This window comes from Scleropages formosus, chromosome 20, assembly GCF_900964775.1.
Source record: "Scleropages formosus chromosome 20, fSclFor1.1, whole genome shotgun sequence".
Classification (NCBI taxonomy): Eukaryota; Metazoa; Chordata; class Actinopteri; order Osteoglossiformes; family Osteoglossidae; genus Scleropages; species Scleropages formosus.
Window position 1 is genome coordinate 2,552,058 of NC_041825.1, and position 24,970 is coordinate 2,577,027.

Consider the following 24,970-nt stretch of genomic DNA (forward strand, 5'->3'; position numbering starts at 1 on the left):
CTTCGGAGACCACTATCGAGCCACCAACCACCATCACACCTTCAACCACTTTGGAAACCACTACAGAGCCACCAACCACCATCACACCTACAACCACTTTGGAAACCACTACCGAGCCGCCAACCACCACAACACTTACAACCACTTCGGAGACCACAACCGAGCCCACAACCACTACCACACCTACAACCATGTCGGAGACCACAACCGAGCCCACAACCACCACAACACTTACAACCACTTCGGAGACCACTACCGAGCCACCAACCACCATCACACCTACGACCACTTCGGAGACCACTACCGAGCCCCCAACGACCATTACATCCACTTTGGAGACCACTTATGAGCCCGAAATGACCACCACACCTACAACCACTTCGGAGACCACAACCGAGCCCCCAACCAGCACCACACTTACGACCACTTCGGAAACCACTACCGAGCCCCCAACCAGCACCATACTTACAACCACTTCGGAGACCACAAGCGAGCCGCCAACTACCACCACACCTACATCCACTTCGGAGAGCACTACCGAGCCCACAACCACCACCACACCTACGACCACTTCGGAAACCACTACTGAGCCCACAACCACCACCCCACCTACAACCACTTCAGAGACCACTACCGAGCCCCCAACCACCATCACACCTACGACCACTTCGGAGACAACAACCGAGCCCACAACCACTACCACACCTACAACCATGTCGGAGACCACAACCGAGCCGCCAACCACCACAACACTTACAACAACGTCGGAGACCACTACAGAGCCACCAACCACCATCACACCTACAACCACTTTGGAAACCACTACCGAGCCCACAACCACCACAACACTTACAACCACTTCGGAGACCACTACCGAGCCACCAACCACCATCACACCTTCAACCACTTTGGAAACCACTACCGAGCCACCAACCACCATCACACCTTCAACCACTTTGGAAAACACTACCAAGCCCCCAACCACTACCACACCTACAACCACTTCGGAGAGCACAACCGAGCCAACAGCCACCACCACACCTACAACCACTTCGGAGACCACAACCGAGCCCACAACCACCACCACACCTACAACCACTTCAGAGACCACTACTGAGCCCCCAACGACCATTACATCCACTTTGGAGACCACTATTGAGCCCGAAATGACCACCACACCTACAACCATGTCGGAGACCACAACCGAGCCGCCAACCACCACAACACTTACAACAACTTCGGAGACCACTACAGAGCCACCAACCACCATCACACCTACAACCACTTCGGAGACCACAACCGAGCCCCCAACCACCACCCCACCTACGACCACTTCGGAAACCACAACCGAGCCCACAACCACCATCACACCTACGACCACTTTGGAAACCACAAGCGAGCCGCCAACTACCACCACACCTACATCCACTTCGGAGAGCACTACCGAGCCAACAACCACCACCACACCTACAACCACTTCGGAGACCACAACCGAGCCCCCAACCAGCACCACACTTACGACCACTTTGGAAAGCACTACCGAGCCCCCAACCACTGCCACACCTACGACCACTTCGGAAACCACTACCGAGCCTACAACCACCACCCCACCTACAACCACTTCGGAGACCACAAGCGAGCCGCCAACTACCACCACACCTACATCCACTTCGGAGAGCACTACCGAGCCAACAACCACCACCCCACCTACAACCACTTCGGAGACCACAACCGAGCCCCCAACCACCACCCCACCTACGACCACTTCGGAAACCACTACTGAGCCCATAACCACCACCACACTTACAACCACTTCGGAGACAACAACCGAGCCGCCAACCACCATCACACCTACAACCACTTCGGAGACCACAACCGAGCCCACAACCACCATCACACCTACGACCACTTTGGAAACCACTACCGAGCCCACAACCACCACAACACTGACAACCACTTCGGAGACCACTACCGAGCCACCAACCACCATCACACCTTCAACCACTTCGGAAACCACTACCGAGCCCCCAACCAGCACCATACTTACAACCACTTCGGAGACCACAAGCGAGCCGCCAACTACCACCACACCTACATCCACTTCGGAGAGCACTACCGAGCCCACAACCACCACCACACCTACGACCACTTCGGAAACCACTACTGAGCCCACAACCACCACACTTACAACCACTTCGGAGACAACAACCGAGCCGCCAACCACCATCACACCTACAACCACTTCGGAGACCACAACCGAGCCCACAACCACTACCACACCTACAACCATGTCGGAGACCACTACCGAGCCGCCAACCACCACAACACTTACAACAACGTCGGAGACCACTATCGAGCCACCAACCACCATCACACCTTCAACCACTTTGGAAACCACTACCAAGCCCCCAACCACTACCACACCTACGACCACTTCGGAAACCACTACCGAGCCTACAACCACCACCCCACCGACAACCACTTCGGAGACCACAAGCGAGCCGCCAACTACCACCACACCTACAACCACTTCAGAGACCACTACTGAGCCCCCAACGACCATTACATCCACTTTGGAGACCACTATTGAGCCCGAAATGACCACCACACCTACAACCATGTCGGAGACCACAACCGAGCCGCCAACCACCACAACACTTACAACAACTTCGGAGACCACTACAGAGCCACCAACCACCATCACACCTACAACCACTTTGGAAACCACTACCGAGCCCACAACCACCACCCCACCTACAACCACTTCGGAGACCACAAGCGAGCCGCCAACTACCACCACACCTACATCCACTTCGGAGAGCACAACCGAGCCCACAACCACCACCACACCTACGACCACTTCAGAGACCACAAGTGAGCCACTAGCCACCACCACACCTACAACCACTTCGGAGAGCACTACCGAGCCAACAACCACCACAACACTGACAACCACTTCGGAGACCACTACCGAGCCACCAACCACCATCACACCTTCAACCACTTCGGAAGCCACTACCAAGCCCCCAACCACCACCACACTTACAACCACTTCGGAAACCACTACTGAGCCCACAACCACCACCCCACCTACAACCACTTCGGAGACCACTACCGAGCCCCCAGCCACCACCACACTTACAACCACTTCGGAGACAACAACCGAGCCGCCAACCACCATCACACCTACAACCACTTCGGAGACCACTACCGAGCCCCCAACCACCACCACACTTACAACCACTTCGGAAACCACTACTGAGCCCACAACCACCACCCCACCTACAACCACTTCGGAGACCACTACCGAGCCCCCAACCACCACCACACTTACAACCACTTCGGAGACAACAACCGAGCCGCCAACCACCATCACACCTACAACCACTTCGGAGACCACAACCGAGCCCACAACCACTACCACACCTACAACCATGTCGGAGACCACAACCGAGCCGCCAACCACCACAACACTTACAACAACTTCGGAGACCACTACAGAGCCACCAACCACCATCACACCTACAACCACTTTGGAAACCACTACCGAGCCCACAACCACCACCCCACCTACAACCACTTCGGAGACCACAAGCGAGCCGCCAACTACCACCACACCTACATCCACTTCGGAGAGCACAACCGAGCCCACAACCACCACCACACCTACGACCACTTCAGAGACCACAAGTGAGCCACTAGCCACCACCACACCTACAACCACTTCGGAGAGCACTTCCGAGCCAACAACCACCACAACACTGACAACCACTTCGGAGACCACTACCGAGCCACCAACCACCATCACACCTTCAACCACTTCGGAAGCCACTACCGAGCCCCCAACCACCACCACACTTACAACCACTTCGGAAACCACTACTGAGCCCACAACCACCACCCCACCTACAACCACTTCAGAGACCACTACCGAGCCCCCAACCACCACCACACTTACAACCACTTCGGAGACAACAACCGAGCCGCCAACCACCATCACACCTACAACCACTTCGGAGACCACAACCGAGCCCACAACCACTACCACACCTACAACCATGTCGGAGACCACAACCGAGCCGCCAACCACCACAACACTTACAACAACTTCGGAGACCACTACAGAGCCACCAACCACCATCACACCTACAACCACTTTGGAAACCACTACCGAGCCCACAACCACCACAACACTTACAACCACTTCGGAGACCACTACCGAGCCGCCAACCACCATCACACCTTCAACCACTTTGGAAACCACTACCGAGCCCCCAACCACTACCACACCTACGACCACTTCGGAAACCACTACCGAGCCTACAACCACCACCCCACCTACAACCACTTCAGAGACCACAAGTGAGCCACCAGCCACCACCACACCTACAACCACTTCGGAGAGCACTACCGAGCCAACAACCACCACAACACTTACAACAACTTCGGAGACCACTACAGAGCCACCAACCACCATCACACCTACAACCACTTTGGAAACCACTACCGAGCCCACAACCACCACCACCCCACCTACAACCACTTCGGAGACCACAAGCGAGCCGCCAACTACCACCACACCTACATCCACTTCGGAGAGCACAACCGAGCCCACAACCACCACCACACCTACAACCACTTCAGAGACCACAAGTGAGCCACTAGCCACCACCACACCTACAACCACTTCGGAGAGCACTTCCGAGCCAACAACCACCACAACACTGACAACCACTTCGGAGACCACTACCGAGCCACCAACCACCATCACACCTTCAACCACTTCGGAAGCCACTACCGAGCCCCCAACCACCACCACACTTACAACCACTTCGGAAACCACTACTGAGCCCACAACCACCACCCCACCTACAACCACTTCGGAGACCACTACCGAGCCCCCAACCACCACCACACTTACAACCACTTCGGAGACAACAACCGAGCCGCCAACCACCATCACACCTACAACCACTTCGGAGACCACAACCGAGCCCACAACCACTACCACACCTACAACCATGTCGGAGACCACAACCGAGCCGCCAACCACCACAACACTTACAACAACTTCGGAGACCACTACAGAGCCACCAACCACCATCACACCTACAACCACTTTGGAAACCACTACCGAGCCCACAACCACCACAACACTTACAACCACTTCGGAGACCACTACCGAGCCGCCAACCACCATCACACCTTCAACCACTTTGGAAACCACTACCGAGCCCCCAACCACTACCACACCTACGACCACTTCGGAAACCACTACCGAGCCTACAACCACCACCCCACCTACAACCACTTCAGAGACCACAAGTGAGCCACCAGCCACCACCACACCTACAACCACTTCGGAGAGCACTACCGAGCCAACAACCACCACAACACTTACAACAACTTCGGAGACCACTACAGAGCCACCAACCACCATCACACCTACAACCACTTTGGAAACCACTACCGAGCCCACAACCACCACCACCACACTTACAACCACTTCGGAGACAACAACCGAGCCGCCAACCACCACAACACTTACAACAACTTCGGAGACCACTACCGAGCCACCCACTACCACCACACCTACATCCACTTCGGAGAGCACAACCGAGCCCACAACCACCACCACACCTACAACCACTTCAGAGACCACAAGTGAGCCACTAGCCACCACCACACCTACAACCACTTCGGAGAGCACTACCGAGCCAACAACCACCACCACACCTACATCCACTTCGGAGACCACAACCGAGCCAACAACCACCACAACACTGACAACCACTTCGGAGACCACTACCGAGCCACCAACCACCATCACACCTTCAACCACTTCGGAAGCCACTACCGAGCCCCCAACCACCACCACACTTACAACCACTTCGGAAACCACTACCGAGCCCCCAACCACCACCACACTTACAACCACTTCGGAGACAACAACCGAGCCGCCAACCACCATCACACCTACAACCACTTCAGAGACCACAACCGAGCCCACAACCACTACCACACCTACAACCATGTCGGAAACCACTACCGAGCCCACAACCACCACCCCACTTACAACCACTTCGGAGACCACTACCGAGCCACCAACCACCATCACACCTTCAACCACTTCGGAAACCACTACCGAGCCCCCAACCACTACCACACCTACGACCACTTCGGAAACCACAAGCGAGCCGCCAACTACCACCACACCTACATCCACTTCGGAGACCACAAGCGAGCCGCCAACGACCACCACACCTACATCCACTTTGGAGAGCACAACCGAGCCCACAACCACCACCACACCTACAACCACTTCAGAGACCACAAGTGAGCCACTAGCCACCACCACACCTACAACCACTTCGGAGAGCACTACCGAGCCAACAACCACCACCACACCTACATCCACTTCGGAGACCACAACCGAGCCCCCAACCAGCACCATACTTACAACCACTTCGGAGACCACTACCGAGCCCCCAACCACCACCACACCTACAACCACTTCGGAGACCACTACCGAGCCCCCAACCACCACCCCACCTACAACCACTTCAGAGACCACAAGTGAGCCACCACCCACCACCACACCTACAACCACTTCGGAGAGCACTACCGAGCCAACAACCACCACCACACCTACATCCACTTCGGAGACCACAACCGAGCCCCCAACCAGCACCATACTTACAACCACTTTGGAAACCACAACCGAGCCCCCAACCACCACCACACTTACAACCACTTCGGAGACAACAACCGAGCCGCCAACCACCACAACACTTACAACAACTTCGGAGACCACTACCGAGCCACCCACTACCATCACACCTACAACCACTTTGGAAACCACTACCGAGCCCCCAACCACCACAACACTTACAACCACTTCAGAGACCACTACCGAGCCCCCAACCTCTACCCCACCTACAACCACTTCAGAGACAACAAGTGAGCCACCAGCCACCACCACACCTACAACCACTTCGGAGACCACTACCGAGCCCACAACCACTACCACACCTACAACCACTTCAGAGACCACTACCGAGCCCACAACCACCACCACACTTACAACCACATCGGAGACCACTACCGAGTCCACAACCACCACCACACCTTCAACCACTTTGGAGACCTCTACCGAGCCCACAACCACCACAACACCTACAACCACTTTGGAGACCACGACCGAGCCACCAACCACCACCACACCTACAATCACTTTGGAGACAACAACCGAGCCGCCAACCACCACCACACCTACAACCACTTCGGAGACCACAACCGAGCCGCCAACCACCACTACAACTACAGCCACTTCGGAGACTGCAACCGAGCCCACAACCACCACAACACCTTCAACCACAGGTGAGTGAATGCTCATGTTAATGGAGATTACGACCTTGTCAATCCCACAGACCCACCCGGCCCCCAGAGTGCCACTGGGTCTCCGTAACAAACTGCTAGATAAACAAATTTATCACTGTTATCAATTCTAACGATTCAAAACATCAAACTCTGAATGATCGGCAATGTACAATGAACTCCCAGATCATGAAACCAGTGAGCCACACAAAAAAGTGCTGGAAAAACTGGTAAAATCTCCATTTTAACAATATCCCATCATCAGATGCGGGGAGCAATGTGTTACATTTACTCTGTTACCGACACTTGTGAAACAGCACAACCCTGTTTTTTCCATTCATTCCATACGGAGGCTGAAAATTGTCTTCTTCCTAGTCTCGCCGTCTCTTTGAAAAATTGAAAAAGTTTTGCTTATTCTCTGTAGTCTGTCTGCTGTGAGATGTTGTCCAAATATTGTACTTTCCATTTATCCCCTGTCCATTTTCCTTTCAACTTGTCTTGGAAGACCTAGAGCAAAACTACATCACAATCCTTTACCCTCGTTATGTAGACACAGGACTTTGTTATTTCTCTCTGCTAGTCTCATGAGAAGGTTGATTTTCAGTAAATCTATTCTAACTTGTTCCATCCATGGAATTTTTAGCATGCTTTTTCAGCACCACATGTCACGAGACGATAGTCTTTTTGCATTGTCTTTACCATCACTCATTACAGTAAAATGAGTGAATATTTTTTTTTTGATCTGACACTTTACTTTTCTACTCAGAGTAAATTCTTGATTTTAACTGAATAACTTTTTTAAAAAACATAACTTTACTTGAGTAACTGTCCATCCATCCATCTTCCTCCGCTTATCCGGGACCGGGTCGCGGGGGCAGTAGTCCGAGCAGAACCCCCCAGACTTCCCTCTCCCCGCACACCTCCTCCAGTTCCTCTGGGGGAACCCCAAGGCGTTCCCAGGCCAGCCGGGAGACGTAGTCTCTCCAACGTGTCCTGGGTCTGCCCTGAGGCCTCCTCCCAGTGGGACAAGCTCGGAACACCTCCCCAGGGAGGCGTCCAGGAGGCATCCGGAACAGATGCCCGAGCCACCTCAACTGGCTCCTCTCGATGCAGAGGAGCAGCGGCTCTACTCCGAGCTCCTCCCGGGTGACTGAGCTCCTCACCCTATCCCTAAGGGTGCGCCCAACCACTCTGCGGAGAAAGCTCATTTCTGCCGCTTGTATCCGCGATCTCATTCTTTCGGTCATGATCCAAAGTTCATGACCATAGGTGAGGGTAGGAACGTAGATCGACCGGTAAATTGAGAGCTTCGCCTTACGACTCAGCTCCCTCTTCACCACAACAGACCGGTACAATGACCGCATTACTGCGGACGCCGCACCGATCCGTCTGTCAACCTGCCGCTCCATTTTTCCCTCACTCGTGAACAAGACCCCGAGATACTTAAACTCCTCCACTTGAGGGAGCAACTCCCCCCTAACCCGGAGCGGGCAATCCACCTTTCTCCGACTGAGAACCATGGCCTCGGATTTGGAGGTGCTGATTCTCATCCCCGCTGCTTCTCACTCGGCTGCAAACCTCTCCAGTGCGCGCCTTAAGTCTTGATTCGATGAACCCAACAGGGCCACATCGTCCGCAAAAAGCAGAGACGAGATCCTGCAGCCACCAAAACAGACACCCTCCGTTCCCTGGCTGCGCCTAGAAATTCTGTCCATGAAGATAATGAACAGAATCGGTGACAAAGGGCAGCCCTGGCAAAGTCCAACATGCACCGGGAACAGGTCTGACTTACTGCCGGCAATGCGAACCAAGCTCCTGCTCTGGTCATACAGGGAACGAACAGCCCGTAGCAGCGAGCCCTGAACCCCATAATCCCAAAGTACCTCCCACAGGATGCCACGAGGGACACGGTCGAATGCCTTCTCCAGGTCCACAAAACACATATGGACTGGTTAGGCAAACTCCCATGAACCCTCCAACACCCTAGTGAGGGTATAGAGCTGGTCCAGTGTTCCACGGCCAGGGAGAAAACCGCATTGCTCCTCCTGGATCCGAGGTTCGACTATCGGTCGGATTCTTCTCTCCAATACTCCGGCATAGACTTTCCCAGGGAGGCTAAGGAGTGTGATCCCCCTATAGTTAGAACACAATCTCCGGTCCCCCTTCTTAAAAAGAGGGACCACCACCCCAGTCTGCCAGTCCAGAGGCACTGTTCCCGAGCTCCACACAATGTTGCAGAGGCGTGTCAGCCAAGACAGCCCCACAACATCCAAAGACTTGAGAAACTCGGGGCGGATCTCATCCACCCCCGGAGCCTTGCCGCAAAGGAGCTTTTTGACTACCTCAGCAACTTCAGCCACGGTAATGGACGAGTCCCCCTCCGAGTCTCCGGCCTCAGCTTCCTCTACGGAAGGCGTGTCGGAGGGATTGAGGAGATCCTCAAAGTACTCCTTCCACCGCCTGAGGACATCCTCAGTTGAGGTCAGCAGCACACCACTTCCACTGTAAACAGTGTTGGCGGAACACCGCTTCCCCCTTCTGAGTCGCCGGACAGTTTACCAGAATCTCTTTGAGGCCGACCGAAAGTCTTCCTCCATGGCCTCACCGAACTCCTCCCAGGCCCGAGTTTTTGCCGCGGCGACTGCCAGAGCCGCGTTCCGTCTGGCCCGCCGGTACCCGTCAGCTGCTTCAGGAGTCCCATGAGCCAGCCAGGCCCGATAGAACTCCTTCTTCAGCTTGTCGGCATCCCTTACCTCCAGTGTCCACCACCGTGTTTGGGGATTGCCGCCGCAACAGGCGCCGGAGACTTTATGGCCGCAGCTCCGAACCGCCGCCCCGACAATGGAGATGTGGAACATAGTCCATTCAGACTCAATGTCCCCAGCCTCCCTCGGCACCTGGTTGAAGCTCTGTCGGAGGTGGAAGTTGAAGACCTCTCTGACAGGGGCCTCCGCCAAACGTTCCCAACGGACCCTCACTATGCGTTTGGGCCTGCCAGGTCTGTCTAGCTTTTTCCCCACCATCGAATCCAACTCACCACCAGGTGGTGACCAGTTGACAGCTCAGCCCCTCTCTTCACCCGAATGTCCAAGACATATGGCCGAAGGTCAGAAGAAACGACTACAAAGTCGATCATCGACCTCCGACCTAGGGTGTCCTGGTGCCAAGTGCATGAACATGGTGTTCGTTATGGATAAACCGTGACTAGCACAGAAATCCAAAAACAACTCACCGCTCGGGTTCAGATCAGGGAGGCCGTTCCTCCCAATCACGCCCCTCCAGGTGTCACTGTCGCTGCCCACGTGGGCGTTAAAGTCCCCCAGTAGAACGACAAAGTCCCCAGTGGGAGTGCTTTCCAGCACGCCCTCCAGGGACTCCAAGAAGGCCGGGTACTCTACACTGCCACTAGGCACATAAGCACAAACGACAGTGAGAGACCGTTCCCTGACCCGAAGGTGCAAGGAGACGACCCTCTCGTTCACCGGGGTAGACTCCAACACATGGCGGCTGAACTGGGGGGCTATTAATAAGCTCACACCCGCCCACCGCCTCTCACCCTGGGCAATGCCAGAATAGTGGAGAGTCCACCCCTGGTCGAGAAGAGTGGTTCCAGAACCCAAGCTGTGAGTGGAAGTGAGTCCGACTATATCTAGACGGTATCTCTCAACCTCCCGCACTAGCTCAGGCTCCTTCCCCGCCAGTGAAGTGACATTCCAAGTCCCAAAAGCCAGAGTTGGCGCCCAAGGTTTGGGTCGGCTGGGCACTCGGCCCCGACAACCGCCCAAATCACAACGCACCGGCCCCTTACGGCCTCTCCAGCAGGTGGTGAGCCCACCGAAGAGTGGCTCCACGTCTTGGCTTCGGGCTGAGCCCGGCCAGGCCCCGTGAGCATAGACCTGGCTACCAGGCGCTAGCATGCGAGCCCCTCCCCCAGCCTTGGCTCCAGGGTTGGGCCCTGGTGACCTCATACCGGGCGGGGTGAACGAGAGCTTTGATTTTATAGTCATAAAGGGGTTTTGATCCGCGCTTTGTCTCGTCTGTCACCAAGGACCTGTTAGCCATGGGAGACCCTACCAGGGGCATATAGCCCCAGGCAACATAGATCCTGAGGTCATTCAGGCACTCAAACCCCTCTACCACGTTAAGGTGGCGGTTCGCAGAGGGGTACTTGAGTAACCGTTTTTTTTAAATTAACTTTAACTTCTACTTTGTATTATTATCATTTTTATCTTCCACTACCCTCCATGCCGACCTTCAGTCTACAATCATGCAAAGACCTTTCATCCATCCCTTTTATTGCCCGCTTGTTCTTCTGTGGTCGGGGTGGAAATAGAGAGGCCTGCAAAGACCTTTCTTGTGACGTTAATCTTTGCAGAGTTTCCATGTTTCTTTGACTGAGCTACTGTACTGCCACCTTATTTGGCTCTTCTTCTTTCTTCTCCAGCGCTGACAGACCCTTGTGATGAGTTGGAATGCACAGCTAGTGAGTGGTGTGGAGAAAGGAATGGTGTCTATGGCTGCCTCTGCAGTGAGGAACATGACAACACTAGTGCTGAATATTTTGGTATGAAAATAATGGTTCTCAAAATGCCAATGAATTATGTTTCTATATATGTGGGTCTATGTCATTCTCACAATATCATTGTAAGTATCATGAAATTAACTTCATAATTGCATACTGCTGACTTTGATTTTGGTCATTGTTTTAAGGGCATATCAGTCATACATCAAGATTAAATTCTTCATGTCATGGGGCACCTGGTAGTGTAGTGGTTAGAGCTGCTGGCTTTAAATCTCAAGGTCACAGGTTTGAATCCCACCTCCAGCTGTCAGACCCTTGAGCAAGGTCCTTACCCTCAGTTGCTCCAGTGAAATTACCCAGCTCTGTAAATGGTTATGTATAGATGAACACTGTAAGCTGCTTTACAGAAAAGTGTCAGTTAAACAAATGTAAATGTCCATGATGATTTCAGAATGATCAGTGGTTCTTGGTCCTATATTCTCTGCCACTGGCCTTTGACCTCACAGTTACTGGTGTCATTCACAGATTCCAAGGAAATTTGTAACGGCAGTTCAGCCACCATTTCCTTGTCTCGCTGTCAGTTGTTTCAAAGTGGCTTCCCATCCAATTCATTACACCTAAATGACCCCAATTGCACTGGAACAGTGCGCGATGGCAGGGTGGAGTTTCACTTCGACAGTGATGATCACATCTGTGGGACAACGCTCACGGTATGTCATGAGAAGGAATAACAAGAATGTGCATTCCAGAAAATCTGAAAACTTCCTTACTCATTGCTGTACTACATTAAATTTTACAGGTGGCTGTAGTTTCATGTGCGAAGCTTTTTACTATCCATAACTGTCATAATGAACAGATTTGTCCAATACTAGTCCAAACAAAAATGTTACACTTTCCTTTTGTTCCATATTTTCTCCTCTACAGAGCAATGGCACTCACCTCATCTATCAGAACACCATCCATGGAGAGACCTACCCACAGCAAGCTACCATTAGACGGGAGAAAATTCTCAGTGTCACTTTCTACTGTGTATATTTACTGTCTCAGTCCTCGTCTATGTCCGAGGACATATATCCACTGCAGAGGTGAGTTTAGCCCAGGGGAAGTTTGTCCATGATCAATGAAGACAGTCATACACATATTGTAACAACTGTCTGGTTCAAGCAAATCAACACAAAGTATTGTGAATTTAGAGAAAAGAACATGTAGAATTAAGCACATATCCAGGGTCACACAGAAAATCAGCTTTATTTGGAGCAGGAAACCAGCAAAACTGAGGACAAGGACCTTCTAAAGGAAACCAAAAACAGGCAAAGAAGAGCAGCAGATCCAGGGCACTTTTCAGGCACCTCATCAACACCCCCCATAAAGTCTCTGCCTCAGTCCTCAGACCAGCTGCTTAAAATCCTTTAGTCATCACCTTTCCATTCTCGGCAGCTGCTTGTCATTACTTTGATAAGGCAGGGAGGGGCATTGGGAGCAATCGAACAGGGCAAATGCCAGCCCTTTAATACCAACTCAAGTCACAATGCAAGCTTAGGGTCAAATACAAATGAAAATTCAAATTTCCAATACAAACATTCAAGGCTGAATGCAGCTTTAAAGCTCAATGCCAGTGTTTTCATAATGAAAATTGTAACAGATTTATGTTTGAAAGTGCTGCCAGATTAAAATATACTTTTTAAAATTATTACAAATTTATATATATATTCAAATATAAACACATATTGAAATGTGTATTGAAATTAGACATGTTGGCTATAGATCATTTACTTTTTATTTTTTAATGACCTCAACAGCATTCTGGGGAAGAATCTACCAGCAGGCATTAACCGCTACCAAATGAGGATGATTCCTTATCTTGATGCACAGTTCCAGCAGCCCTTCACAGGTTCTACAATGGAGGTGCCTATTAACCAGCAGGTGTACGTGGCTGTAGAGGTTGAGGGACTGGACGACAGGCAAATCGCCACAGTGATTGACTCCTGCTGGGCCACACCCATTAATGACCCTCTAAGCAGTGTACGCTGGGACCTTATTGTGCAGGAGTAAGTGTTCTAGACCTCTTGACCAATTCTATATTATCTGATGTGCATGTTCTGTTTGAAGAAGCTGATGTTTTCATTAATAATCTATGATCAAGTGGTGTCCCATCCCACCACCCTTAGCCTTGGATCCAGTGATTTGTCTTGGGCCTTAGCTCTAGACTACCGCAACAATCGACTGACCAGTGGACAGTTTTCATTATTGAAATATTCTTTCCACTCTTCTTGTTTACTGAATGTACAATGAATATTGTTTCCTGAAATCACTGCTGCTATTACATTTGCTATTGAGGGAAATGACACTTGATTTGTTAGGGATTTACACAATGAAATCATTGCATGAGCCCTCTATTTACGTTTTCTTAAAAATCTTCTTCTTAGGATCACTGGATGTCTTGTTGAGAAACAGGATAGGGAGAGTTGAGTGGCTTTTGTCTGACTGGGAGTGTGAAATATGAGGGACTCTCTGACTCTTAGAGTAACGCCTACAATCACAAAATGCTGATATGGCTGAGGGTGGAATCCAGCAAACAGCTCTCGTCAAGTCATGTACATCATGTAAAAAGGTGCAGGTAGATCACAGCACACACAAGAGGTTAGACATGAGCATGGTGCTTGAAGCTAAATTTCCTCAGCTGCTCAATGGATATGGGTTCAAGTCCAGCTCAGGCTGTGTGGAGTATGCGTATTTCTCTCTCTGTTTGGACCCACCAACAAGGACAGAATAAGGCACTGGTGTATGGTCTCTGTTCCTCCCTCATCTTAGAAACACAGTAAATATTTGCTATGAGTTGGACTTGACTCAATGGAACATCTGCCCATTCGTATCCACATAAACAATGGTTTGGTCTAAGGAATACAATACAAATTTGTCACGTCACACACAAAATGAAGAAGTTCCGGGCGCATTGTCTTAAGTAAGAAGCAGTTAAGATGTTAATCACAACTTCAGTAACCTTCCATATGCCTTCAGTAGCCGTTCAGTTTACCATGAATATGTTGCATGCAGAGATAGTCACTGTGATTCATTAATGAGGCCAAAAGCTGTCAAATTTGAAGACAATCCCTAATGTTTTTCTGACTGACAGGTGCCCCAATCCTGCTGACGGGACTGTAGAGATTCTGCAGAATGGTGTGTCCACCAGTAGCCGTTTCTCATTCAAGATGCTGACATTCACATCAAACACCACCACCACCGTCTTCCTGCATTGCCAGATTCACTTGTGTGTGCTCAGCGGGAACAACTGCTCTACGGTGAGGCCAAATCGACACGTCCTTTTAGAATTATAGCAGGTGTCAGATTTGGCTCGCAGTAGGTGGGCAGTGGATGAGAAACTGCAGCCTTGACTGAGATCCCAGTTTACAGGTCCTGTCGTTAGACCTTTCACCAAGAATGCATACAATAATACACAGGGAAAGATGTTCAACCCCTCATGCCAAAATCAAGGGGGGCTGGACACAAACCAACCATGCCACAGTACTCCATCCCTCCCAAAACCCCACACACCCGTCACCCCCACCAAACAGTTTCCTTCACATAAAAAACACTAAAAATCAGCCCACATCAAGGGCAAGCACCATCCTCCTCGCCGGGAGCCACCGCAAGCACTTCGCTGGGGTTGTCAAGTGGGCACCTTCCTTCGTTGATGTTTCATTGAATTGAGCCCACGACACCTCCAGAAGTCTCAACGGCGAGATCTAGCATCCCAGACCCACCCCCCTCTACGCCCGCAGTGCCATCCCAACGACTCCACGCACCAAAAAACCTCCCACCCCAGCCATACATCGACCACCAACAAACCAACCAATACACCACATCAGTATATGGAGGTGACAACAAAACTCAAACCATTTGATCTTCACATAGGCAAGTACTCCCCACTCAAGCGTGCTTCCCCCAGACACCCTGATGCCTCCTCATCCGCAACCACTGACTGGATCTTTCTGCTACCTCTGACAAGCTTTTAATCGCTGCTCTTAACGACTGACCCCTAAAACCAAACTCCAACAGTAGCAACTTGGTTGATTTTGCAACAAGCCCTCTTGTACCGATCTCCACCGGTCTAATAACGCACTGCCAGCCTCGCTCCCTCACCTCACCAGCCAACTCAGTGTACATTAATTTCTTCCTCTCAAAGGCATCTTCCAATGCGTCTTCGAAATGTATCGTTAATTCAATGAAGTACACTATCCGTGCGCCCTCGAAGTACAGCACAATATCGGGTCTCAACGCCATGATCACAATGCACTGTGGCATCTGCAGCTGTTTTCCCACGTCCGCTACCAACTTCCAGTCACGCACTTCACCCAGATTCCAGTTTACAGGTCCTGTTGTTAGACCTTTCACCAAGAATGCAATTCAGGCTGAAAATTACTTTTAAAAAATCTACATCGTAAAAGTTAAAAATAATTTGAAATTTTTTTTTCTCAAGTGTAGAAGGTATGTATGACAGAGTTATTCAAAAATCATTAACTTCAATGAAGGAATATGAGCATACCCATAACTTGTGGACCAAACGAAAATCACAGAAGGTTTATTTTTCGTATGTCATTTACAGTCCTGCTATCCTGGGAATCAGCAACGAGTTCAGAGGTCTGTTGAATTCCAGGACACTTCTTCCATGTCCATTGGCCCTTTTGTCTTACAACAGACACAAACAGGTAAATTGCCTTTATTCCCAGTATGTGCTGCAGCTTGGTATCTAGTCTGTTCTTGCTTGACCAATTAAAATTATCTGGAGATATTTAGCTTAGAACAACAAGGGAAGTAAGTTTCTTTTTTTTTGTGGCCATGGCTTTGAAGTGATTTGCCGTTCACTTGAATTTTGTCTTTCAGACACGCAAGTCCTGGAGCGGATCTCTGTGGCCGGTGCTCCAGCTTCTGTCAGTTCTCTGCTGCCCCTGATACTCTCAGTTGTGGCTGCAGTTGTACTGCATTAGAGCATCTCAGGAGCAACCATTCCATCTCACACTCCTTGCGTTGAACGAAAACCTCTGTAGATCCTTATGTCACTTCCTTTCAGATGGGTATTTTTCCACTCAGGGATTGTTAACATACAGATTTTTGTTATTCTGCTTTAATTTTACAGGGAAATCTATAAATGAGTGGTACTTTGGCAGCTGCAATGTGTGATATTCTTTAAATTCAGAGCTGTCATTACAGGTAGAACCAGTTTTTGAATAACTTTTAGTATTTTGCTCCTCGTACTTTAAATAGAATACATAAGAAGTGGAGTCACAATCCAGTGAAAACCATTAATCAGAAATAATTAATTATTGTTTAGCCACACAGAGGTGCTAATGCTGCATAACTATATTGTGAGACAAATAATTCAAATCCTTTCCATAGCTGCTTTACAACTCTTGCTATTCTTTACTGCCTGATTACCAGAGATTATTTTGTCATGAGAATATATAGTGCTGAATATATTCATAGTGCATCCAGACATATCATACACAAACAAAATATTTGCAGAAAGTTTAAAAACTTTTTCATACAAGCTCTTAAACCATGCAATGTTTATTGTGGTTACGCCCCATAGTAAAAAATCTTTGGATCGAACTGCAATGTTGTACTAAAAACAGGCAAATATTGGCATTAATTTTAAAGAAATAGATGTTGAGATGGAGCAATGATGATTATCTTTAATTCCACTGAAAATAAAAAATCTTTTACAATTGGCAATTATATTGGTAAATAATAACATAGGCAAAGTAGAATAGTCTGGGAAGAGTCCTACCTTTTAAATTAAATGTAAAAGCCAACGGATTTATTATATATTTTTCTACAAGAACACAATGCTTCTGGACATTCAGATAAATTGTGATATGAAACCCTTAACTATGCTTTTACATTTGCTCATACCTTGTTAACATCATGTCAGTTTTGTCATTTTTAAATATAAGAAGTGAGCAGAATTTTATCATCATGATTTTGCCACTGTTTCATTATGAACTTATGTAAAACTGTAAAGTAAAAGAGGTAATGTACTCTGTGTTGTACAAATTTAATTGTTTTAGTAAAAGGAATGACACACGACTGCCTATACAACACTCGTTTCATTTTTATAGTCACTTATGATATAAGTTATATGCTGCACCCCGTAAAGCACGTATTTTATGTAGTTTGCAATGATTAACAAAGCTAGACCAGAATAATTCTGATTAAATTTGTCAATGTGCAACAAGCATTAAAAAGCAGTGAACACTTCTGCATAATAAATATCTTTTTGTAGCAGGTACGTGTGGTATCCGCTTGATAGATGCACAATTTTTATTTTGATCTGGATCTTCAGAGTCACATCTCACCAGATTTCTGTCTTGACTTCATGTTGTTCTTATCAGAATGAGTCATGTGTGGTTTACTATTGGTCTGGGTTTGGATCTCAAGAGACCTGGTCTGGGCTCTATTGCAGGTGTAATTACAGTAACTGTGCTTCTACCAAAGAAAGGCGCCTTTGCTGAGCTACAGATCTATAGACATGCTGGATGAACGCAAAAATTCTGTAAAGTAGAGATACTGTGACATCAAAACAACTGGCTTGAAGAACACGCTTCAGTTTTCCAACATCCAAAAACAAGTTTAATTTAAGGGAAACCATGTTTTCCACTAATGTATTAATTATGGACTAATCAAGTGTATTCTGGCACTTTAATGGACTTATTAAATAACATTAGGATGAGTTTTAATTGTTGAATTAAAACACATGTTAACAATGATGGGTGGGTTCTGTTATTGCTGTTTGTACAGATGTATCAGTTGTCTTGAAACTGGTACAGGAGCTGTTAATTGGCTCATGTTAGATGTTGAGTGTAATCTATCAGGATGGTCATGAGATTCAGTGATAACTGGGGAGGGGAGGAGGCAGCAATAAGCTGAAGTGGCTGGAGGCAACTTTATAGTGCTACTTCCTGGGAAAGACATGTTTCATTAACCCCTAATAAATCTCCATGTGACGATATGGACGACGGATGAAGGCAGCAGTGGAGAATTGAAGTAGTTGGACCAAAAAGGTTTATTTTTCTTTACTTAAAAGATGTTCTTCAAAACACATTAACCTGAACCAAATACAAGAACAAACATTAAATTACAAAAGAACATGAGGCCTATGAACCATGGGCTTAACCCCTTGCACCAACAGCCATACACAACTCTCCCATTTGCTGTGTGAGTGCCTGTCTGCATAAGTTTGCATCAATTGGCCACCATCCACTAGTAACCTAATACAAGCTTATATAGCAGTAACTCTGCCCTTCTGGCGACACCATAACAGCCTCAACTTATTCCAAAGTGCATTTCCCCAAAAATTGCATCCAACATAAATACAGAGACATACAAGCCATACAAAACATTCTTCTACTATAAATATCCTTATGTTACAACTTATAAAAACATTTATCCCATTGCACAGTAAAACACCCCTGTCAAGTTGGTTGTGCCCAAGGACTCCCACCTAGAAATACTCCTAATGGTTCACTTCACCTGATTTGCAATACAAGGTACAAAACACCACAGAATGGCAGATAGCTGAATGATAAGCAAAAGGTTTTACAGAAATGATTTTTGAAAACAGTAAGTGTATTTAACAACCAATTGCATATACTTGTCAAACTTTAATAAAAAGAAAAAATGTTAATAGTTAATGACAAACAAACAGATACCAGTACTGAGTAGGCCTTTCCCGGCACCCAATCTAGTTGAGACAGAAAATGTTAAGTGGAATACTGGACCAAAACAAGCAATGTAGCAGTGAACAAGCATCACAAGCAAGTGAAATGCATGTGAACAAGCAACAAGAGCAACAAGGTTCAGCACTTCATTGATGGTATTTTGCTGGCATCTTACTGATTCCTTACCACCAATATTCCTGTCACAGCTCAGTATGTGACACTCCATTCTATACATTTAATTTCTCTACTTCCTCTTAATGCCATGATGGTTTGTTTCATCTCGTGAAGACTTCGAGAGGTACACTGGTCCTGGATCAGTGATTAAACTGTGTGTGTGTGTGTGTGTGTCCACCCCCCCCAAAATCTCTCTCTTCCACCTTTCTTATTCTCTTTCTCTCTCTCTTGCGCCCTCCCACCACCCTTCCCCTTTTCCCCTTTCTTTCTCTCTCTATAATATCCATACTACACTGCCTCGCTTACATTTGCATGTATTCATTTAGCAGACATTTTCTCCAAAGCAACATACATCTCATAGGAAGTAATTTGTGCATTACATTAGAAGAAAGAGAGACATAGTTGCAGATGTGACTCTTAAGTATAGTTAGTCTCTTTCCTTCATTATTGACACACACACTTACACCCCCTCCTATGTCTCTCTCTTTGTCTGTCTGTCTGTCTGTCCGCTTCTTTGTCTCTCATTCTTCCTCTTTCCCTTTCTTTTTGTTTCTCACCCTCTGTCTCCCACAGTCACTCTTAATAAGACTGACTTTCTTTCTTTCTTGGTATGATATGCTGCATTTTAATGAACTGTAAATACACCCTAATAATGATGGATGAATGAATGAATGAGCTTTATTGCCAAGTATGTTTACACATACAAGGAATTTGTCTTGGTGACAGAAACTTCCACAGCACAGACAGAATGTCAGTGACAAGACACTTATAATAAAAGTAGAGTGGACTAATAAAAGATAAAAAAAATGCATAGAGTATAAAGTACACAATATACAAAATAGACACTAGACATTATATGTTTGTACAGGTATGTTATATACAATTGCAAGGGAAAGTAAATGAGAGATGATGTGAAAAATAAATATAAATAGCGTTGTTTATTGCACCAGTTTACTCCCTGAAAGAAACTTTTCCTTTGCCTGGCTGTCCTGGTGCTCAGTGCCCTGTAGTGCCGGCCAGACGGCAAAGGTTCAAAGAGGAAGTGGCCTGGATGTGAGGGGTCCAGAATGATTTTGCTAGCCCTTTTACTGACCCTGGACGAGTACAGTTCTTGGAGAACTGGGGGGGGATGGATGTGCCAATGATTCTTCCAGCAGTCCGAACTATCCGCTGTAATCTTCTGAGGTTTAATTTTGTAGCTGAGCAGAACAAGGCACTTATAGAGTCCACAGTCATCTCAACAGTTTTGAGCGTGTTCAGCTCCAGGTTGTTGTGACTGCACCAGACAGCCAGCTCTTTAACCTCCCGTTAACCTCCTGAAAATAATGAAGAACAAATTATGCTGTAATTATATATTTTTGTGTTCCTTTTTAGTTTTTGTGCCCAGCTGACTGACTACAAGACACGTTTAACCTGCAGGCACAGCAAATACATTTACAGAAGAGAGCAGTTTAGCACAACATTCCAAATGTATTAGTCATAAAAATAATCTAAACCTGAGGTATTATGAGATCGCTGTTGATCAGACGATGTTGCACGTCAACAGAAAACTCTGTTGTGAAAAGAATGTTTTGTATGGGAGACGTGTAAAGGTAAATGCTGTGTGTGTTATTTACAAAATAAGAGGGACACTGACAGGACGTCTTTACCTTCGACTGAATTTTTGCTTTGATGGCACTCAGGAGCTTCAAAATTCTCATTGCTCCTAAACTGAAATAAACATGTCTGCACATTTAAAAAAAAAAAAAAAAAAGAAAAAACTCTACTGTTGGGAGCTCATTACCTGGAAATGAAAGAACTACCACAACTTAAGTTACATGTTAAGCTATTTGTAAATGATCACTTCTTCCATTCCTACACTTCCTGTGTTAACATTTCATGTTAACACACCACACTTTTACAGTCAAAGGGAGAATTAAACATCAGCACTGTACATGCATTTATTACTTATCTCTGTCCCTTTTCTACTTGATGTTGGAAATCCACATATAGGGGGTGCGGTACTGCAGCGGGTTTGGTCTGTGCCTTCTCTCTGGCAGGTCTGGGGTTCAAGTCCTGCTTGGGGTGCCTTCCAATGGATTGGCGCCCTGTCCTGGGTGTGTCCCCTCTCCCTTCAGCCTTGCGCCCTCTGTTGCCAGGTTAGGCTCCGGCTCGCCTCGGGACGAGCGGTTTCAGGCAGTGTGTGTGATCTACATATGAAATATACTGAAATATACTGTACAGTATATGCACATTTCCATTTTTTGGTAAACTGCTTATCCCCACAGGTATTATAAGGTGGGGCACAGTAGGGTGCAAATTCAATGCAGACCAGTTGGGAAAAAGAAAAAAGTGAGAAAAAGCATGTACATATGTACAGAATGTATATAAATTCACAATTTAAGTCAGAACAAACTGAAAACAGCCTTTAATACAAATATATCCTTTCCTCACATAAGATTAAACCATTTCATGAAATCATCTTAATTTTTTGTTTGCTTAATGGGGTGTTTATGATTTTTTATGTACATCAGTATTGCTTTCTTTTTGCTTTCTGAAAGTTGAACACTGGGTCATGTGTTTGAGAAGGATTGCTCACATGCAACCATTTGTTTGAGTATAACCAACATTATTTGACAGCGACTGTCACAGACAGGTTACTTTTCATCATCCTTGCATGAAACAATGTATTCTATTGATGCTTCATGGTGTTTACATTTACATTTATACATGTATTCATTTAACAGATACTTTTCTTCAATGCGACGTATATCTCACAGAAAATTCAATGTGTTCATTGAACGTGTCATTCTTAAGTACAGTAGGTTTGTTACTTTACACCATATGATCCAATATTCATCACACCAGCAGTTGCATAAAGCTATCAGAATATCGACAATTCCTCATCACATTTCTAATAATTATAATTTTTTTTGAACAACGGATAAAACTTCATGCAGCTACTTGTTCAATGTAATGTAAACATTATGATCTCAATGTTATAGTGCATGAACATTTACACATTACATGAACATGAGATCATGGGAGAAGTGAGTCTGGAAAAGGTAAGTTTTAACACCCTTTTTTAAACATGGACAGAGATTCAGCAGCTCTGAGTGAGGTTGGGAGGTTCCACCACATCGGCGCCACAACCAAAATTAAAGATCCAAGCTGGCTTTATAATTTGTGCCCTGTAACCCTTGATGACTGTAATTGTACATAGGTGTATTCAGAGACAAATGTGGAGTTGGGCACCACATAGGTGCAGGTGTGCTGATAGCTTTCATCACCAGAGCGAATCGTCCTTACAGGAACATAACAATAGAAATGTAAGGTTTCCGGCATGTAGGAAACTGGTTCCTCTACAAGTACTCGGAAACTTTTCGTAGAATGCGAGGAATTTTCAGAAAATTGACTGCCGCAACTTGATCTAAGGACTAAATAAAGTGGTGTTGACAGAGCTGGAAGAATCCTTACAATCAGGTCTTACCAGTTCGGCAAGGAATTTTTTTTTTTATGTTTCCCCAACTGGAGAGAACTATTTTACAAGATAATTACAAGATACACCGATCTATGATTCAAAAACTAAAAATATAAGATAAATATCTTATTTAGGTTGTCAGTCAGTTTTTTTTCCCCCCAGATGTAAGTAAAATTGATCAAATTAGTTTTACTGCATATTGTGATAAATTTTATATATATTATTGTTTTTCATTACAAATATTTTCAGTGTCCGATTGTGATAAACTACTGTACTAAATGTAGATAATTAAGGTAATTTTTTTCCAGACTGATTTCTAAGGATTGACTTTTACTTTCTCTTCACATAAATAGACATAAATTGTTTTAGGAAATAGTTTTTTTTCACACCAGAACCCACCCATATAGAAGACTATAAATGGCACTACCAGCCCCTATTTTTCATAATCACACAGTCCTTGCAGGTATGAAAAGTATTCATTTTTTAACATATCATATATGGATTTCTTCTGAAATGAGGTGCTGATGATTTTACTTATATATTTACTGATTGACTATGGTAATGGTTTAACTGAAATGTTTTTGGGGCTGGGGGGAAGGGTGATACAGCGGGCTTGGCCGGGTCGTGCTCTCTGGTGGGTCTGGGGTTTCAGTCCCGCATGGGGTGTCCCACGATGCACTGGTGCTCCGTCCTTGGTGTGACCCCCTCCCCGTCTAGCCTTGCACCCTGCAATGCTGGGCTGAGCTCTGGTTCGCTGCGACCCTGCCCGGGAAAAGCAGTTTCAGCCTATGTGTGTGTTTCTGGGACTGTCAGCATCAAGTGTAAAAAACAAAAATCTCTGGCTTAATTGGAATTGTGTAATTAATTTGTAACAAAATTTTAAATCATGATTCTGTCCATTTATTTGTAAAAATTTAAAATTATACTTTACTACTAACATTTAATTTGCATTGTCATGGCAACATAACATCTCTACAAAGGCTAAGATGTGAAACCAAAGTTTTCATAGCACGAGCTTAAATTTAATGTTGTCCAGGTCCATATTAGATCTAATGATTTTGAGTATTAGTACAGCATGGAGTATAATAAAGATGTGGATAAGCGTAACTGGCCATAGCACCTTACCTTTTCAGATAGAAAATACAAACTACATAAAGAAGTAATGATATCACGTTACATGTAAACTTACATAAAGAAAGAAAATATCTCATTTAACCTGCAAATGATTAGTTTTTAGAAACATGGTTTGCAGTACAGAATAATTCAACTTTTCCTTTTAATGTAAATGCAAGATTTATAGTAGGACTGTATTTCCCTCACAGAAGCGTCAAGCACTGATGGTGACAAATTTAATATGTATGTCACAGGTTCAGTTAAATGATGTACACTAATTACCATGTAGTATAACAGGTTTATAGGAATCAAAAATTTGGGCTTCATGTTGCAGAGATGGAATGAGTTGATGAGATTTGTTTTTCATTTTCACAGTGTCAGGCAAACAAAATTACAGAAAAAGCTCAGACTAAAGAAATAATGTTGACACAAGAAGTCTTTAACTGAACAGCCTGAGTTTGTGCAGGAGCATAATTTCTGTTATTCGGAGGGTTAAAAAGTAGCAATATTGTTTAAGTGCAGAATCTTCAATAGAATCTTTTTTTAAGAAGAAATGTTAATTAATTAACTAATTTGAAGATACCTGTTGTTTTCTTTAACCACACTAGA

The 24,970-nt window shown here is 46.5% G+C and overlaps 2 protein-coding genes across 2 annotated transcripts in view; both read left to right on the forward strand.

Annotated features, from left to right (window-relative positions):
* Positions 1-356: 356 nt before the first annotated feature.
* LOC114909215 (mucin-2-like) lies at positions 357-6,986 on the forward strand (the record flags this gene model as incomplete). Its single annotated transcript, XM_029246945.1, has 3 exons — positions 357-3,022; positions 3,596-3,690; positions 3,907-6,986. Coding segments are annotated over exons 1-3 (5,841 nt in total), but the record flags the coding sequence as incomplete, so codon positions are not given.
* A 36-nt stretch (positions 6,987-7,022) lies between these two features.
* LOC108931920 (uromodulin-like) overlaps positions 7,023-24,970 on the forward strand; it is a gene marked incomplete at its 5' end in the record, with an annotated part of 32,102 nt that continues 14,154 nt past the window's right edge. The window contains 6 exons of the mRNA XM_029246735.1: positions 7,023-7,380; positions 11,822-11,941; positions 12,425-12,609; positions 12,824-12,984; positions 13,699-13,947; positions 15,033-15,198. Coding sequence (XP_029102568.1) covers positions 7,023-7,380; positions 11,822-11,941; positions 12,425-12,609; positions 12,824-12,984; positions 13,699-13,947; positions 15,033-15,198 — 1,239 coding nt within the window. The remainder of the gene's footprint in view (positions 7,381-11,821; positions 11,942-12,424; positions 12,610-12,823; positions 12,985-13,698; positions 13,948-15,032; positions 15,199-24,970) is intronic.